The 20,813-nt window shown below is 35.7% G+C and overlaps 1 protein-coding gene across 1 annotated transcript; it reads left to right on the top strand.

The window, feature by feature from the left end:
- The first annotated feature begins 14,406 nt into the window (after nucleotides 1–14,406).
- LOC145046120 (uncharacterized) lies at nucleotides 14,407–15,282 on the top strand. Its single transcript, XM_078994403.1, has 2 exons — nucleotides 14,407–14,712; nucleotides 14,956–15,282. Exons 1-2 carry the CDS (start codon nucleotides 14,407–14,409, stop codon nucleotides 15,280–15,282), a joined length of 633 nt encoding a protein of 210 aa, XP_078850529.1.
- Nucleotides 15,283–20,813: the final 5,531 nt, after the last annotated feature.

The following is a 20,813-nucleotide window of genomic DNA, read 5'->3' as shown; positions in this document are numbered from 1 at the left end:
TCGGACCAAAGTTGTAGACCCGTTCCTACTGGAAGGAAACCCACCTCGTAACGTTGGCTACTGAGATGCTAAGTCTGAAACTGTCTGACTGCTACTCCTGAACTCCCCGGCTACAAATCCCATAAACACTAAATCAAATACTGATAACTAATCTCGGGGTAAAAATACTATTTTACCCCTGGTCAAAGTCAACATCCTGGTCAAAGTCATCTTTCAATTGACCGAACTCACCGAGTTAGGTCGCCAACTCACCGAGTCCCTAGCATTCTTTCTGATCCTCTACCCGCTTCTACTCGTCGAGTTTGGCAAAGACTTGACGAGTTCTTCTTCGATACTAACATCGAGTTTAACTTCATCCGACTCACCGAGTTGTATGAACAACTCATCGAGTTCTCCTTCATCATATGAACTCGTCTAGTCTGGGACTCGTCGGGTTGTATGAACAACTCGTCGAGTATGTTCTTGAGGAAAGAAGATTGCCTTGGACTCGCCGAGTCCTAAGGACGAATCGTCAAGTCTCACGCATGCCATTACTATACAATCAATTATAGTCGATTTCTGTGCATCCAATCCATAGATCTGGGCTTCCAGGGCTGGTTTTACACGTAAAGTTTCCATCTTTACGTGCATGCACAAGAGAATGGGGCTAAAACACCAAAATCATCCAACAATGAGCACTTTGGATTTGGAACAAGGCTATATTTGCATAAAGGTAGCTACATTGAGCACCTAGAGTTCAATAACATCCAGATCTATGGTGTCCATCCTAAGGAGAGTTCAATTATCAAGTTTGAATCATATAAAGTTCCAAGAGAAACATAAACAAGCATAAAAGAGGGTTTTAATGGAAGAATAAGCAAGGTGATAACTTTATTACCAGAATATGTAGTAAATGGAAGCTAGATTCTGGATCTCCTTTCTCTTTTATTTGGTCTTCTTTCCTTCTTTCTCTTCTATAACTTCCAAGCTAGCACAAAACACTCAGGCTCAACAATGAGGACTATGGTTTACAGAGAAATTCTCTAGAGGTGTTGGAGGCTGGGATGGGAGGCTATAATGGCGTTTAAATAGAGTACAAACCCTGGGATTTAGGGTTTCTTTCAGACAGGCGGACTCACCGAGTCTGGAATATGGACTCATCGAGTCGCCCACTAAAAACGCGTGCAAATCTCGCCTCTACTCGATGAGTTGGGCTACTGACTCGTCGAGTACCTCTTAAGAAAGGAAAATACTTTATTTAAATTACATACAAGAAATGGGGCGTTACATTTGTGGTACATATGGAAACGAACAACGGTCGTGCACACTGGCCCACCCGTTTGTAGGGGAGCAATTTTGTGGTGTTATGTGGTGGACATCACAAATGTAAATGGACAATGGTCATCTTCTTCCTTCCCAACTTCTTCTTCTCTCTCTTTTTTCTTTCTCTTCTCTCTCTTCTTTCCGGTGGTTGAGAGTATCACAGTGGTTCGTGGTGGCCTGAGGCGGTTGACTTGGAAGCTCTCCACAACCCTTGGCATGGAGAGTATACATGATGGCCTAAGCATGCTACTACTCCCTAAAGCCTAAGATTGACGTTTAACTCTTGTCTGAAATATTGGTAGATCCATAATTTCATAAGTAGTTTACAAGTAGATCAAAATGTGAATCGTCATTGTTGCATTATTTTTTAGAAAAGAGAATATGCAACATTGTTGCATTATTTTTTAGAACGACAATGATGTTATTAAAAAATGCTAGCAAGTAGCTATACAAAACACAAAAAATGTCACATTACATAACTGCGACCACATGATTTTGTAAGCAACTCACCCAATCAAAAGTACACACACGCTTATTATTACACTAAAGAAAAGCTTGAGTGACAATGTTATAAAAAATAATCGCCTTTTAATGTTGTTCCTTACCAAACATCACCTTGTTATGGAACAACCAAATAACACACCATATCAAGGTCGACCTTATGTATTAAAAATATAAGTTAGGGCTTAGGGACCCTTTTGGTAAAGGGTCCACTTAACTCAAAGCCTCTAATGTTGATTATTTCGATATTCCATACCTTCTCAGCTTCTCTTCTCCGTTTCTGTATTCATTGATACATTGCACACCTCAAATCAAAACGACGATTACACTTCTGTTCTTCTTCCTTCTGTCTCCATTCTTGCAGACTTGTACTCTAAATCTATGATTGACTAATTCTCTGTTCTCGATTCTAGTATGCTTCTCCAATCTTATTCTTGAACTGATGAACAATGAAAGAAAGGTTGCTTGATTTGGTGATTCCTGAGTTGTTGAAATAGCTTATGCCTTCTCTATTCTCGACGTCTATGAAGACTCTGATGATTCAAGGTATGTGCGTTGTTGGTATCTTCCGGTATCTATTAGGGTTAATAGTCAATTTTTCCATTATCTGTTTCTGTTTTCACTTGATTCCTTCTATTCTAGATTTTGTTTGTTTGATTTTGATTTTTGAGTTAGTGTTTATACTCATTTTTTGCGTTGTTGGTATCTTTAGGAATATCATAGAAGGTTAAAGGTTTCCTGCATCATTAAAAGGTATTACAATTTATATGATACCTTAATCTATTTTCATTATCTGTTTTCACTTGATGCCTTAGTTTGTTTACATCTTGCGTTTTTGTAAATTTGTGTTTACTGAAATGACTGTAACTGCTGTTTTAAGTATAGTAAAACCAAATGGCTCCAAATTTTTGGTTGCTTAGAGCCTTCGAATTGGTTGAGCTGTCCATGCACCATATAACATAAAGATTCCCTCCAAGACATCATTAAGGCCCTTCCTAAGCATGAGCCCAACATATCAAACCAAATCGACTACACCATATTATTGTTTAATTGGTTTGAGCATAAATTTTGTAAACAAAAAGTTAGTTGGGTTGTTTGGCTTCAAAACCAAGTTATAGTTTTACTTTGTAAATATCTTTTTCCTAACGTTTTCATAGTTATATATAATTCAACCATCCAAAAAAAAACTCTAACATATAAAATAATCTACACAAAAATTGAAACATGAAGATTGACATGTCGCTACATTTTCACGATTTGTAACTTTTCACAAACCAACAAATGAATGAATATGAATAAATAACTTTGGGGAGAGAGTAAGCTAGAACATATGACATAAAATTCAATGGTCTTGGTGATATTTATTTATACAAATTGTTTGCGAAACGCATGATCATGTTTTGAAAATCGTTGAAAATAAGATTATTTTAGGGAGAGCAAGCTAGAACATGTTAAATAATGGTCTTTACAATTTTTTATTGCAACTTGTTTGGGAAATGCATGATCATGTTTTGATAATAGTTGAAAATCAGATTTATGCTGTTATAATAGACCCTCTCTTTTGTATTTTTGTGATTGGCCATATTCAGAAAAACATATATACTTGTTATATATATATATATATATCGTAAATCTAATATAATCTTAAACTACTCTTAAATATCATATATGTATCTAACAATACTTGAACCTCGACCCTAATGATGAGGACAACACATAATACCATTGTGTACTAGAAGCCTTTGATAAACTCATAAACATATTAAGTTATTAACCAAATGTTTTACCGTGAAAGTTGAGAAGTTTAATCGTATGTTAAAAGTAAAACCATTAGTACAATATTTTCTTGTGTAGAATTATTATTCTATGCTATTGTAATTTATAATTATTTATTATTGATGTTTAAAACTTTCAAAATACGTAGCAATAAATTGGACATAGCGTTTGTAAATTGCTTTTGGAATGTAAAATATTAAGACGTACGTGCTTTTCAGTTTTCACATAGCATATTTGATTTATGTGAAGTTTATATCAAACTCTTCAAGACGGTAGTTTCTTGGCGTTTTCATGAAAAGCCAACGATTTGTAAAGTTTGTTGTATAATAGTTAAAAAAACATATAATATGTAAACTCTAATATAAAACAATATTATTTCTTTCATAAATAACTAAAAATGGATCCTGTTTTACTTGACATGATATAGGAATATAAGTTATAAAATACGCTGTTTTTGTTAAGTTACAATTATGACTAAATATATATGAAAAATTAATGACTTTATATTAAACAAATCAAGGATTATCTTATTATTATTATATGATTTTTACCCTTTACCTTTATAATTGAGCATAGTAGGTGTCTTAATAAAATAAAATTATAAATCTTGATAGATATTGAGTTTGTTGTCATCGGTATTCTAACAATAGATATATTAGATGATTTTGTAATACATATATGAAGAGTATTTAAAAACGCATGGAATATGTGAGGCGAATGTAAGACGTAATAACTAATAAGAGGACACAAGTTGTACCAAAAATAGAATGGTCAACATCGACATTTCAGGAAAGACACCCGTCAAATTTTAAAACTTTCCAAGAAGGAACCTCATCCGCAATTTCATACTTGTCATGTGATTTTGTCTACTTTAGTTGTTTTTAAATAGGTGCTGATTCTTCCACTTGCAACTATTAATCCATCGACTTAAATTTATATATATATTTCCAATTTTAACCTTATTTAATTAGCCAATTTAATAGGGGATGATTCTTACTTATCATTTTTAATAAACCATTTAAAAAACTTGTAAACTACCTTGTTTTTCCTATATTTGTTACTCTCATTAAAATGATGTAAACTAATCTTTTTTTCTTTCTTCTTTGTTATTATTTACATCACAAACTCATTTTATATTTATTTTTCTAGTACCTAATTCCTTTTATGAAGTAAAGATCGACTCTCATTTTAGTAAAAAAAGAAATTCTAAATTACTTTTTTTAAATATATTAATTAGATAAAACTACGATACATCCAATCACTTAGCAAAATTAACACAACTTCAATTACTACATATAAGTTCACAAATAAAATATTATTGGAGAGTGGGTGGAATGAACTATTGAAAAAGAAATTTTGATATGCATTAATTTGAATATTTTTATTAGACAATATTATATATTTAATTTTATATATTTTAGTTTAAAGTTGTAATCTTTTGTTGACTGGTTGACTGATTGACTATGTAATAGTTTTATCAAATTAATATATTTATAACACCTTTTAAAAAGTAGAAATGGTGGTATAAAAATGATCAAAAAAGCAAAAGAAAATTAAGCATTAAAATAAAAAATAGATCTTTTAGTTCATAAAAAAGGTTAAATATAAAATAATACTTGTGTAAATAATGACAAAGATGAAAAAATAAATTAATCTATATGATTTAAATGAGGGGCGCTACCTGTGAAAAAACAAAAGGCAATTTACAAGATTTTAGCGTAATGTATGCAGGTATAGAAACATATTTATTATCTTTAATTCGTATAAATTTCAGTGGGCAAAATTTATAATTCGTATAAATTTCAGTGGACTAAGCAAAAGTTAACAGTGGAAAAATCAACCAACCCCATTTTAAATTCATTATTATTAATTCTAACACATCTACTCTAAAAAAAAAAAAAAAAAAAAAAAAAAAAAAAAAAAAAATTGTCACATCACACTATTATTAAAATTGTCAAATATCATTTTATGGTTATTTTGAATTAATTTCTTTTCCACATATCATTTTATGAGTTTTTTCATTTTAATAAATTTCACATAATATTTTAATGTAATAATTACAATAAATGTAATAATAAATGAATATCAATTTTATTTTATTTTTAACAGCAAAATATATTGAAAAAAGCAAAAACCAACAGTGGCTGGAATAGTACAGAACCAAAACAGGAATGATCGAAAACAAAAACAAAACAAAATGAAGCTAAACTACAAGGCTAACAACACCAAGTATAGAACGACAGGTTGCTATCACTAGAATGTTATCATTGAAGGAACTTTCGCCCACAGTACCCATCGAATAGAGTGACCAACCTTCGAAGTTTCTCAAATCAAAATCAGGACCTATTGTTTAGCTATCACCCGGAGAGGTTATGTCAACATTCTCCAACCCAACATCAAGGGCAAAATTATCAAGATTCACCCTTTAAATTTTTTTTGGAGATAACCAGGAAAGAGTGGGAGTTACACACTTTTGAGGAACCAACTATCCACACATATGCAATCACGCTACCCATAGCAAGAAACCGACCGAAGACAAATAGACAAAGACCCCATCCATTCCATGAATTCCATAGCAAAGGCAGGATCAACGGAACAAGATTGTTTCGGAATTTCAGCTTTTGAAAAGCACAACCAGCTTTAAGCACAACAACATTATGCAATCATAGCTAAGAGACTTGATATTGCTCCTTGATGACCGATCCATTCGAGACGACACTCCAAAAAATTAGGAGGAAAACGAATCTCACAACAACCAAAAAAGAAAGAAACATACTCACGCCCAAAGGAAATACCCGAACCCACTCACACACCCATGAATGAAGATACACGAAGGAAGTGCAACTACTTGCAGACAACGCACCTATAGAAGACTACCCATAAGAACGGAAACACACGCCAAACGTACACCTGTCTGCAAGAACGCATAATGGATTTACCTTCTTATTTCAAAATTCTCAAATTAAAGCTTATTAGTTTATTTTGTTTATTTATTTAAATTTAAAAAATAAAAAAATCAATTTTGATAATTCATTATTTTTTTTTATTTTCTTATAAATCTAAAGTTCTTAAATATTTAGATTTTTTTTTAATCAACTCATGTAATACATGGATCATACACCTATTTTACATTATAAAAAAAATATATATATATATATATATATATATATATATATATATATATATATATATATATATATATATATATATATATTTTCAAGTTTCTAAGGACTTTCGTATTAAAGAATTGCATTAATAAAACCTGCCAATCGAATTTATGTTAAAAAATCGATCAAATTACTTAATTAAGGATTTGGTTATGAAAGAAATAAATTTTATAGATAAATAAATTAACTCGATACATGCATTGCTTGATGACTCCTATACGGAGCCCTATATAAAACGTAATTCACCTCCTCTTTTGTAGCTAACTACAATCTAGTCAATAATTAATGCTTCATTTTGTGAACCTCTTGATGACATATCCACTTTTAGCTCTAGATGAGGAAACATAATTGAGTGACATCTATTAGTGGTGGGCTTTGTTTACATCTTCAATATATCCCAATCACCTTTCCATGCACTTTTAAAATTGCAAATTAGCCTTTAATATTAAATGTGTTAATAATAAGACATCTCTTAGATATCTCATTAACCACATTTTAAAAAGTCAATCAATAATTAACTGCTTATAAACAATACAATTTCATTTAATAAAAATATTTAAAAAATTAATTAGGGTGTCCATATTGCAATATGGGATATCTTTTTAATCAACCCCTTAATAAATCACGACCCTTTTAACATATAATTATGAAAAATAGTAGACCTATTAAAACAGTACGGCCCACATGGATGTAAATCGTAGAACATTAATTATCAATAAGTGGATGTGTCTTTGAATTATTTACCTCCTTCGTAGTAGTCAAACCATGTACATTAGAGGAAGAAATATTATTGAGTGACATCTAAGGGTGTCAAATCGAATAGATGTCTCGTGTTTTAGCTAACACAATAGTTTTTATATAACACGAATATGATATGATGTCATGTCTTGTATTATTAACACGAAAACGATCCAATTAAAACACGTTAAAAACAACCAACACGACAAACATGAAATGGATAAAAAAAATAAAAAAAATTAGCTTATTTAATTTAAAATTAATTTTACAAAACACGACAAACACATGTAAATATTGTGTCAATTTTGTGTTGAATATTGAACACGAATACGATATATTTTTTACATTTGACGCGAACATAACACAAATACAATTTCAATTTCATTTCGTGTCATATATTTTTGTCGTATTTTATCATGAAATGTCGCCCCTATTGACATCTATTAACATGTAAACTGGCACTTAATGTATTTTTGTCGTATTTTAATAAATGCATGCCCCTCACTTTTCCACTTTTCAATTTGTAAATTGGCACTTAATATATCCATGAGCCTTTAACATACAATTATGAAAACCTTGTAGCAAAAATGTCCCCTCCGTTATCATGCGTTTTATTTAACACTCTAGTATGCGCCAACGTAATGTCGACTAGAGTAAATACGTATTTTTTTATAATGAAATAAACATTATAAGAGTTGTGAAGTATGGTGTTGGTTTCGAGATGACATGTTGACGAATGGTATACCTATGAGATATTAGGTTTATGATAAAGATTATTGTCGATATAAATTTTACATGTATTACAATAAATGTTTCCATATTTGGTTCATTCATGACAATATATGATAAAGGAAAGGGATGAAACATCCCATGGAGATTATAATGAAGAAAAAAGGTAACAAGGGTGATAAGACATTATTCTGGATAGATATATGGGAAGGAAACGAAACACTAAAGGCAAAGTTCCCGAACCTATATGAATTGAAAAGAAAAAAAAAAGATGCATTGTGGAGGATAGAGTGAAGATTACTGGATTGGAATGGAATTGGAAAAATAGTTTGAACATCACTGACCTTGCAGCTCTCTACTATTCCATGGGACAATTTCAGCCATCAACAGCTAGAGATAAATGGAGTTGTGAATTATTAGGAGACGGCATATATCATGTTGATATAGTTAGGCATTTGATTGATTGGAATACAAATCTGGTACCTCAAGTCAAAATGGAATGGATGAAAGAAATTCTTATTAAAGTTCTCTACTTTATATGGAAAGCAAATTTAGGAAGGATACCGACAACCACTGAACTAGCCAAGAGAGGCATAACCGTAGAATCAACCCAATGTGGATATTGTATGACAATGGATGAAAGCCCATATCATATCCTACTCAACTGCAACTTTGCGAAAACTGTATGGGAATGGATCTAGAAATGGTGCCACATGCCTCAAGTTCAACTTAACACGGTGAGAGCTGATCGGATATGCAACAAAACAGGGCACATGTAAGAAGAAGAGGAAGATCATAATCGGCATATGATACGGTACAATGTAGGGGATTTGGAAGGCTAGGAGTGAAAGGATATTCAAAAGACTTATCACTACCCCACACGGGTAGCTGATAACATCCAAATGACGGTATACACTTGGATGAAATATAGGATCTCGACAATAGTTTATGACTGGGCCACTTGGTGCTCATGTCCTTTTATTTAATTGAATTCCAATTGGAGCGCAGTATGATACAAGAATTATGTAAACCTAAATGTATGCTCCATCTAGCTCCTTGCTAGTCAGGGCTTTTTTTATTTTATTATAATATATTTTCCAGTTCCAAAAAATATCTATCGTATTAAAAAATATTGTTATCTTTTAAAATATTTAATCATTTTTAAAATCTTCGAGTCCCAAAAACTCAAGTTAAATAGTTTAAGTTCAAAAGTTTCAAACACAAAGGTATTCAATCAAATATGATAACAAAACAAAGGGTATTCAATAAATATTATAACAAAATTTTAAAATGAACCACTACATATTTGTCGCCTTTTAGTTAATCTTATAAGCTCCATTTTCTAACATGAACACATATCAAAATAGTACATTAAATATTGAGAATATCTAATGAGTAAACCTGAAATTAGGAATGGAATTGGATAATTATAATAATCTAATTCCTGAGTCGTAATTTCCAAAACATTTTAAGACCATGCTCATAATTCTCAAAACCATTTCATAACATTTCTCAAACACTCAAAACCATTTCCAAACACTTCTCAGGCTTTCAAAACCATTTCTAAACATTTCTCAAACTCTCAAACCATTTTTTGTCATTTCTCAACGTAATATACAAGGTTCTAAAAAACTCGTCATGGCACGCCACGATTCCAAGGTTTGCACATGCCGCCAAGCTTTGCCAAAACGTTGTCTTAACTCATATATGTGTATAAAAATGAATAACAATTGAAAATACATATAAAAATATTAACTATATAGAAAATTGCCGCCTTAAGTCACGCCTTACAAACGTCATGACTCGCCAAGGTTCGGAAAAGCTTAAGGTTTGACATTGTCGCCAAGTCACGCCTTATGTGATTTAGAACATTGATAATATATAAGAGTTAAATGTAATCATATAATAAAAAAACAATGGAATGTACGTGCATCTAAGTCTTACCCCAAGTTGTCTACTCCTGAAGAAGCTTTCTCTCATACTAAGTTATGTTCTAGATTCTCTGTAACATCCCGTTTATTAAATAAAAAAATAGATAAAAATTTTAATAAATGAATAGTAGTCCTAAAATCCATAATATTTAGCGGGATGTTGGTTTTGGGGAGCCAAATGATATAATTTTGATTTTCGGTGGTTAAAGTGTAATTTCAAGATTTATTTTACAAAGATTTTCAGAAGTTAGGGGGTGTTTGGTAAATATTGGACCTGAATTGAAATGAGTTTGGATTGCTGAGGGCTGAATTGGTAAATGTTGGATTTGTGTTGAAAGGAATTAAGATGGAGGGGTTGGAATTGTAAATATGGGGGAAGCTGCAAAGTGACCATGCATATAACCCGTCACCCTCGTCCCACAACCTTAACCCTAGTAGTATTCACCAGCCGCCACCCTCCTTATGCCTCCCTTCACCTCTGGTCGCCGCCATCGTTGTTGGAGCCCGAAAACCACCAGTCAAGCGTCGTTATCTCCGGCCGTTAGCGCCACTACTGCTGTTGTTTTGTGTCATTGCCGCTCCGCTGCCAATGACGTTGGAAATTGTCGGTCAACGTCGAGTGGTGGACCGTCATGGCCACCGTTCTTCTCTCTAGTTGAAGCGCCCCACCCCCTTCGTTGTTTCTTCTTTGTTTGTATCATTGTGACGACCCGCCTCTGCTTCGCAACCGTTGAAGATGAAGTTGCCGCTAACGTCGACGGTTAGCGCTATTGTTGCCCGCCATTCCGAGTTGTTGACGTCGCCGTAAGTGTAACATCCCGACTCCCAGGTATAAGATTTAATTAATTTATTTTCATATTTTCAGAGCAACTCGACGAGTTGGATGTCCCAACTCGCCGAGTAGAAGAGTTAATTGGCCGTGTGATTCTAGAGTCTACTCGGCGAGTTGGAGGACCCCAACTCGACAAGTAGGTGTTGAATGAGAAAATCCTACTTTTTAGGGTTTGTGTGCTATTTAAAGGACCTTAAGCCCTCATTTCCGCCACCCTTGTCGCCCTAATACCCTGTGAGAGACCCTAATCATGAGTATTTTCTTGTAAGAGAGAGAGAGAGAGAGAGAGAGAGAGGAGCTAACTTTGGGTGTTCTAGTGCATATTTGGAAGAGGATTGAAGAGCATCAATCCTTGGAACAATAAGAGGCTTTTGGTTCAAGAGTTTTTTGTGTTAGCTTCCGTTTGGAGGTAAAAAGCTACCACTTTGAGCAATCCCTTTTATAAATCTCCTTCTAGGGAGTTTTAGGATTTTTCCCCCTTATCTTGTAGTTTTGAGTTGCTGGAGCTTGTCAAAAGAAGGTCCCAAATTTGGACAAAAGAAGGTCCCATGAGCCCAAAGATCCAATCTTTTTCAAGCTTTGGACAAGTCTCTATGCATGAAACCCCTTATGGAGCTTGTTATGGCATTTTGAGCCCTAGATACCATGCATGACCGTAAAGCTTCTAGCTTTACGTGATAAGTGAGCCTTAGAGGGTTAGATCCAAAGTATGAGACGTCATTTCTGCCTAAAAGAGTCTGAATGAGGAAAGGGTCTAAAGGGACTCGACGAGTCGGCTAGGATTTTCCCCGACGAGTTTCGACACGATGTGACTGGGCGAGTTGATGAGACAACTCGACGAGTTGAGTTGGACTTTCACAATTTTCTGAGAAAACGAAGGAACTCGACGAGTCGCATAGATGCATTCGACGAGTTGAGTCAGCATGGATTGTTGACTTTAGTGTTGACTTTCGTTGACTTTTAGGGTTTGGTCAACTGTGGACTTTAGAGGTCATGGAGGGGTAAAATGGTCTTTTAACCCTTTTGAGATATAATGGAGGGGCTAGTTTAGCATCGCGGAGTTGTTGTTACAAATTTCTTATGAGAAGATTATATTATGTAGGCAGAGTCTAGATTGTTCGTGGGGTGCTAGATCAACTTGTTTACTTTCCGAGGAGAGTTTTCTCACTATACTTACCATGAGTGGTATCATTGTGTGACCGAAGGGTCTTGTATGCTTATGTTGGGAATTGTGACATCCTGAATTATGTCTTTGTGATTTATGTTGTGTATTATCCCGAGCTTTATTGAGTTAGGATCGGAGGGTCCAACCCGAATTGTTGGACCGGTGGGTTCCCACTGAGACACATTGATCAGAGGGTCTTTATCGAGATATATATACATGAGAGGCTAATGTGATGTGTTTGGTATTTTGGGGAACTCACTAAGCTTTATGCTTATCGTGTTATGTGATGTGTGTTTTAGGTACTTCTCAGGATCACGGGAAGGTGTCGGCTTGATTGTACACACGAGATGAAGTTTATGTTTTAGAGGATCCTGGATTATTAGCAAACAATTATTTATTTGCGTTTTTGTGATAATTTAAACAATTATGGTTTTTGAAAAGTGATCACTTGAAATCATGTGATTTTGGAAATGAAAATTTATAGTGTTACAAGTTGGTATCAGAGCCTTGGTTTGACGGATTCGGATGTACTCTCGGGTATGTCTGGACTCAAACTAAGGAATTGAGACATTTTTATAAAGAAAAATGATTTTCTAAACCAAGTAAGAGTTTTAAAGAGAAAATGAGACGGAGCAGTGTGTACAATCAGCCAGATCCCGAACGGTGATTTCACAAAATACCATTATTTGTTTATATTATGAAATATTTATGAGATATTAGAGTTGCATGCTAGAGGATAGGCTAGGTACTTCATAATTTAGGGCTAAAGTTGACTGATTCATGATGCCTTAGTCTAGGTTATGCTATTGATCAATGTATTATGTTATTTGCCTTGAGTATGTGTTGAGTGGGAGTACGTAGCGGGAATTTCTTAGAAAGAGTTCTGAGTTGAGGGATAATCTAGGAGAGATACCTAGATGGGACATAAGAGGAGCCTACCGAGAGATTAGTGTGATACTAGTGAGAGATAGAGTAGTTGTGAATGAATTAGGATCCTGGGAGGAGGACTTGGGGTGACTCGGGTTGGTGTATAAGGTAGTATTGGGTCCGTACTACTAAAAGCATCGGATCTATATGCGACCCAAGTAAGAATCCTTAGGATACTAAGGAGCATGTAGGGATGGGAAATCGAGTGTGGATATGCTCAAACGAGTCTCTGATGATTTTCGTGTTGTGTTTTGGAGACATTATGGTGGGTACACGTCACAACCCCGAGAGTAGTAGTGCCAGTGACTAGGAGATCTGAATGGACCATTCAGCAACTATCAGAGAGGCCATACCAGAGATGTTCGGGTTTATTAAGACCACACTAATTGAGACTTTCGACGAGCGATACATTGTTGTTAAGGAGTCTGCTGCTACTGTAGCCACCGCAGCCGTAGCTGCTGCTAGGCCACAGGGAGGTGACTCGTTGTTGTTTTGGGAGTTCATCAACACAAAGCCACCAGAGTTTGATGGGACACAGGACCCGATTGCTGTCATGAGATGGATCTCCGACATTGAGGGATGTTTCTATACATGTTCATGCCCAGATCACATGAGTGTTCGGTTTGCGCCGAACCAGCTTTGCTTGGGAGCGAAGGACTGGTAGAAGTTCGTGACTACTAGTTTTACTCCTGCAGACCATGTTGTAGTGACATGGGAGAGGTTTACATAGTTGTTCCAAGATGAGTATGTTCCCCGAGTAGAGAAGGAACAGTTAGCTCCGGAATGTCTCTTGAAGACATTATCAAATCCCAACCAAGTAGCTCCAAAATGTCTTTTGAAGACATTATCAAATCCCTAGCTACTAGTACCCAACAATTCCAAAAAGAGATAAGGACTAGTATCTCCAATCTTGAAGCACAAATGGGAGATATAGTTACATCCATAAGCAAGTTGGAGTCCCGTGGTAAACTCCCTTATTAATATGAAAAGAACCCAAATGTCAATGTGGTGACCCTGAGAAGTGGCAAACAAACTAGAGAAAGTAGTTCAAAGAAGAAGCCAAGGGGTGAAGAGGAGGAAATAGAAGTCATTCCCGTTGAAGAATCTATAGTCAAGGACGATGCACAATTCGGAGTCCCAAGGAAGACTAGCCTTCTAGTGACTCCAATAGCTACTCAACCGTCATTCCCCTCCCGACTTGCAACTTCAAAGAAGAACATGGAAGAGAAATAGATTTTATACACCTTCCGAAAGGTGGAGTTAAACATTCATTTACTCAATGCAATCAAACAAATTCCTAGATATGCAAAGTTCTTGAAAGAGCTTTGCACCAATAAGATGAAGTTGAAGAGAAATAAGAAGATCTCAATGAACGAAAATGCATCCAGGGTTTTACAAAGGAAGCTTCCTCCTAAGTGCAAAGATTTTGGAATGTTTACGGTTCCTTGCAAGATAGGAGATGTCACTTTTAGTAGTGTCATGATTGAACTTGGTGCTTCTATTAATGTCATGCCCTATTCGGTGTATGAATCATTGAATCTTGTTCCTTTAAGTGAAATCGGTTTCATAATCTCTCTTGCGGATAAATCAAGTGTCTTTCCTAGAGGTGTTTTGGAAGATGTCCTAGTGCAACTAAACCAATTGGTTAACCGGCGGATTTCTAAGTGATTGATCTAGATGAACAAGTATCCTCAAAGTCGAGTATAATTTTACTTGGGAGACAATTTTTGAAGAGGGCTAGAACGAATATTGATGTGTATGTGGGAAGCTTAATGATGGAGTTTGATGGGGGAAACAATAAGTTTCAATATCTATGATGCTATGAGATATCCTAATGATGTTTCATCTTTGTGTTTTGTTGATGTTATTGAACCATTAACCCAATAGATATTCGAGTTGTCTAATGGTGACATGTTGGAGATGGTTTTGAGCAAAGGGTTTGATTATGGAAAATTAGCCAAGAAGTTGAAGATCTACTCACTAGACCTCGAAGTTGAAAGATTGGTTAACAATTTGGAGATCAAGAAAACCACTAAATTTAGTGTGAAGCAAATTGAGTTACCTCAAACTCACACAAGATTACCACCCTACCTTGTTCAACCACCGAAATTAGAATTGAATGTCCTTCCTCAACATTTGAAGTATGCGTACTTGGGAAACAACGAGACTCTTCCGGTCATCATTTCAACTCACTTAACCGAATTTGAAGAATAGCAACTCCTCAAAGTGTTGAAGGAACATAAAGAATCAATGGGTTGGATGATTGTGGATATCAAAGGGTTGAGTCCCTCCACTTGTATGCACAAGATCTTGATGGAGGATGAATGCAATCCGAGTCGGGATGCGCAAAGAAGGTTGAACCCGCCAATGATGGAAGTGGTAAAGAAAGAGATTTTGAAGCTCCTAGATGTGGGAATGATCTATCCAATCACGGATAGCAAATGGGTGAGCCCGATGCAAGTGGTACCGAAGAACACGAGGATCACGGTGGTCGAGAACAACAAACGTATGATGGTCCCCACCCGTGTGCAAAACGGGTGGAGAGTATGTATTGACTACCGCAAACTCAATGCAAGCACAATAAAATATCACTTCCCATTACCTTTCATTGACCAAATGTTAGAAAGATTGGCCGGGAAATCCCATTATTGCTGTCACACCCCAAAACCAAGAACGGCGGAAACGTTCTGGGGCGGAGGACGTCATGTAAAGTATCACAACACAATAAATGTAAATAAGCAAACAACATCATCCATTGCATTAAATATATAATTTTAATACAAGCGTGTTCTGTACAGTTATAGACACCAAAAATAATGTAAATCAAAATAATAAGATGAGTCTTGGATGCGCTCCATCTTCTCAAAAGTTGGCCTCGGTACCTGTCTACTGATGACCTGAGAATACAAGTTATTTTGAAAGAGTTTATCAACATTAAGCTGGGGAGTTCATAAGTATTTTAGTGTCGGTATTTGTCATCCAAAAACGTTTGAACATGTCTCAAGTGTAAGTTTGTAAAATGTAAGTAAATGTTTGTAAGTGTTTGTACAAGTTTGAAATCTCTCAGAATAACCTATATTTTCTATTAAAGTAGCCTTCTACCAAGGCTTAACTGTTTTGTATGCTCGTTTGTTGTAAAAGTGTGTAATTTCCCAAGTGTAACTATCATTTAACAAAATATAGTTTGTACATTAAAGTTTAAGTGAAACAATCACTAAAAGTATGTAATGGGTAAATTATTGTAGCACTGTAGTGTTGTATTATAGGAACTACTGCTGTACTAACTACCTTAAACCGGATTTATATTAAGGTATCATGTGATAAATTGCACCATACTATCGACTGGTAACAACGACATACGAATGGTCGTAATAACGGAATGACGTTTGGCACTCGCAGACATGCAGGTCCGGCTGTAGCTAGCAGCAAGGTGTAAGATAGTCAATCCAGTATAGATCTATACGCAAACTCACGCTCTCCCTCCAAGAGAATTCTGGCTACAACTCAGGCCATGACATTTAAGGCATGCTCCGATACACTGGATCACAATTGTTGACGTGTTCTTGTATATGTAATGTAATGAACTGTTCTAGTATAGTTGTATATGTTCTTCCTCTAGTATGGTTGTATATGTTCTCTGTCTAGTATAGTTGTATATGTTCTCTTTCTAGTATAGTTGTATAAGTACTCGTAGTAATAAGTATTGACTTATGAATGAACTGACTCATTTATCTAGAAATTGTACTAGTATGATCCTATGTTACCCCGATGGTAACTTATTGATGATGTACTGATAAGTATGAATAAGGAAGTACTTTTATGTCTATACATGTATATTTGATATATAACTAATATTGAAACGACCTTCGGACGACTACCTGAAATCCCACCAGACCACATCTCAAGCGCGAAAAGGAAATAGGGTGGATGGCCTTCCTAAGCCCTTTAAACATTTCTTATATATCTATACATATATAGGCATGCAATTTATAAGAAGTAAAACAAGTTTAATAAAAGCATTTGATAAGTAAAAGAGTTTGTAAAACATTTTGAAGTAAAACAGTTTGATAAACAGTTTGAACAGTGATAAAATCATTGGTTTTCTAGTTATTAATCGCATGTGATTGATGTAATAACTATAAGTATTTAACTTGTATTCCCCCCATAAAGTATTTAAAACGTTTAAAAGCATTTCAAAGGTTAATTAAAGGGGTATGAACTCACTTGTGGTGAGTGGATTGGATTGAAGTATCAGATACTGTGCTAGGTGGCAAACGGAGACTTGTTCACACGCACGAGCCTAGTTATCATATAATTAGCATATTTATAACTAATTAGCCCAATAATAACTTAATAAAAAAAAGTTGGGACACTCAGGAACATGTAAACACTTTGTATAAGTGTTATAGGTCCTAAGGGTTGCTTATAGGTTGTTATGGGACAAGGCTAAAGGGGTGTAAAGCTTTCAAGGACCTTGTATAAGTGTTTACTACTCATTAAACTCCACACAAGGAGTTTACGATCGTAAACCCTTGAGTTTACGGCCGTGAACTCCAATCTTGGTGGTTTTTGGTGTTTTGAAGTGCTAAATGATTTCTAAAATAAGCCTAGCTTGGTGGTTTAATCCTTTGGGTAGTTTAGGGCCTTAAAATACTCATTTGAGGAGTTTACGGCCAAAAGACCATTTATTTTGGAGTTTACAACCGTAAACTCTCAAGGGATGGGTGTTTTAATTCTTTCAAGTCTATTGCACAAGTAGGATAACTTCTAGGCTTTTGTTTAAGGCTAAAGAGGACCCTAGGCACACTTTGGTGCTCTTACTTGGTGTTTACGGCCCAAGAGTAATTCCTTGGCCGTAAACTCCCTTTAAGGGGTGTTCTTGATGTTTAAAAGTCCATAAATTAGCTAGGATTAAATGGGTATTAAAGTCTAGAGCCTTAGGAGTAATTAGGACACATTTTGTCCCTTGAATTTGGAGTTTACGACCTAAGACTTTCTTGGGCCGTGAACTCCTAAATCTATGTGTTCTTGATTGTTTTCTAGTCTCAAATATGCATACATAATACCCTAATCTAGTTAGTTATCAAGGAAATGGGACTAGATAGCCTTTAAGCCTCGTTTTGGAGTTTACTCCCCAAGAACGTTCTTGGGCGGTAAACTCCCGAATCTCATATATTTGACATGTAATCTATGTTATTAAGCATATAACAAGCATTAAATAACAACTAGAGAAGTGTACTCACGATTTGGGACGAAAACCCGAAGATCCGTGAGAGAGAAAATGGATTTTCTCTAGTTGGAATTGTGAATAATGAATGAATTTAGTTCAGAAATCTATTTATAGTCCTGAGATATTTTTGACAGAAATATTTTTATTCATGAAATGATTTCCAATTTAACGGGGTGTTGGAATAACAGTGTTGCACAAAACCGTAGTTCATCCACTATCCTCATATTTACTGAAGTGAAAACCCTAAATTACTCCAACTTATACGAAAAGTCTGAAAATCGACTATGACTGTTATAACTTCTATTGAAGTGATACTGTTTGTATAGAATGGAATTTCGGGTTGTCACAATTGCTGTCTAGACGGGTACTCCGATTTTCACCAAATCCCGGTGGCACCGGAAGACCAGGAAAAGACAACATTTACATGTCCACTTGACACTTTTGCATACCGGAGAATGTCATTCGGATTATGTAACGCCCTAACCACTTTCCAACATTGCATGGTTAGTATCTTTTCGGAATATGTTGAAAATATAATTGAAGTTTTCATGAACGATTTTACGGTATATGGAAACTCCTTTTCAAGAGTGTTTGACCAATCTCACCAAAATTTTGAAAAGATGTATTGAAACAAATTTGGTTTTAAATTTTGAAAAATGCCATTTTATGGTGAGTCGATGTATTATTTTGGGTCACATTGTGTCAAAGAAAGGAATTGAGGTATATAAGGCCAAGATTGATGTTATTCAAAGCTTTCCTTACCCAACTTGTGTTGGGGAAGTTCGTTATTTTTTGGGTCATGTAGGTTTCTACCGGATATTCATCAAGGACTTTTCAAAGATAACAAGACCAGTGTGCCAACTCTTGAAAAAGGATGTTGATTTCGAGTTCAATGAGGCGTGCAAAGAAGCTTTCGACAAGCTCAAAGAGTTGTTTACATCCGCTCCCATCATGCAAGCACCAAATTGGGATCTCCCCTTTGAGATCAGGTGTGATGCAAGCAAGTATGCAATCGGTGTTGTTTTGGGTCAAAAGAATGGAAGAGCCTCCCATGTGATCTACCATGCATCGAGAACACTAGACAATGCTCAATGCAACTACTCTACCACAGAGAATGAGCATTTGGCCATAGTGTTCGCTTTTGAGAAGTGTAGGCAATATCTACTTGGCACCAAAGTTATTGTGTATTCGGATCACGAAGCTCTCAAGTACTTAATGACAAGTAAAGATGCAAAGCCAAGACTCATCCAGTGGATTTTACTATTACAAGAAACACTTAACCTTAATCGTCATTTTATGCGAATCCCTAATTTAACTAGGGTCTTTCCATTGGGCTTTGGCATATGGTTTATTAATGGGCCATCCAAGAATAACTAAATGGATTAGAGTAATTAGTTAGGCTTTAGAGTAAGGCCCATATGAAGGATTGGGCCCGATTTGGAAAATTGGGCCATAGTCCGGGCCTTGATGATTATGAGATGTTAGACTATGAGAATGTCAAGTGTTGGACTAAGAATGAATGTTTGGGCCTTTGATCAAGACCATGTAGAGACTTGGGCCCAATTGGGAAAATTGGGCCATATATGGGCCATAGTTGGGCCTTGGTCCATCATTAGAATTTTGGGCCTTTGGTTGGGCCTTGGGCTTAAGTCAAGCTAAGATAGGGGTAAAGTAGTCTTTTACCCCAAGCATGGACGTATGAGTATATGTGTTGGGACCCAATTACTAACTGGGTGTTATTTTGATATTGACAGATCGGGAATCTGTCATCTAGCAGTTAGAGTCGAGTCTGCGGGACTTCAGCAGTGTGGGATTGAGTCTGCGGAACTTCAGCAGTGTGAGGTGAGTTTCCTTCCAGTAGGAATGGGTCTAAGGCCACAATGCCGACCCGTTTAGCTAGTAGTACTTTCTGGATTTCGGTCCGATGCAATTTTTAATATGTTTGATGCCTTCGTGGCTCAGACAGGATTTATGTGTTATGTGTTCCGGGCTTCGGTTCGATGCAGTATGTAGTATATGTGTTCATGCTAGTTGATATGTTTATGTTATATTCAGTCAGTTCCGGACTTCGGTCCGATGCAGGGGACAAGGTCCCAATCAGTTCCGGACTTCGGTCTGATGCAGTTAGTTCCGGACTTTGGTCCGATGCAGAGGGCAAGGCCTTGGTTAGTTTCCGGACTTCGGTCCGATGCAGAGGGCAAGGCCCAGTAGATGCTTTATATGTTATTGTATGGTATGTGGTAGTTTGGGGGAGCTCAATAAACTTCGTGTTTACGGTTTTATGTTTTGGTTTCAGGTACTCAGTTTTCAAAAGAGGAGCTCGGGAAGATTGCAATACACACACTATTTGTTCAGCCTGTGATGTTTATACTCGGATATACTTGACAGTTGTTACAATATTTTGAGATAAATTGCTTATGAGTTTGAAATGAGGTTTATTAACTATGGTTTTTATTATTAAATAATCGAGGTGTTACACTTTAATCTGCATATAATCATTTGATAAAAAAACTAA

Source organism: Lactuca saligna, chromosome 5 (genome assembly GCF_052625555.1).
Source record: "Lactuca saligna cultivar CGN05327 chromosome 5, ASM5262555v1, whole genome shotgun sequence".
Taxonomy (NCBI): domain Eukaryota; kingdom Viridiplantae; phylum Streptophyta; class Magnoliopsida; order Asterales; family Asteraceae; genus Lactuca; species Lactuca saligna.
Note: the sequence above shows the minus strand (reverse complement) of the source record. Positions and strands in the feature narration are given on the sequence as shown.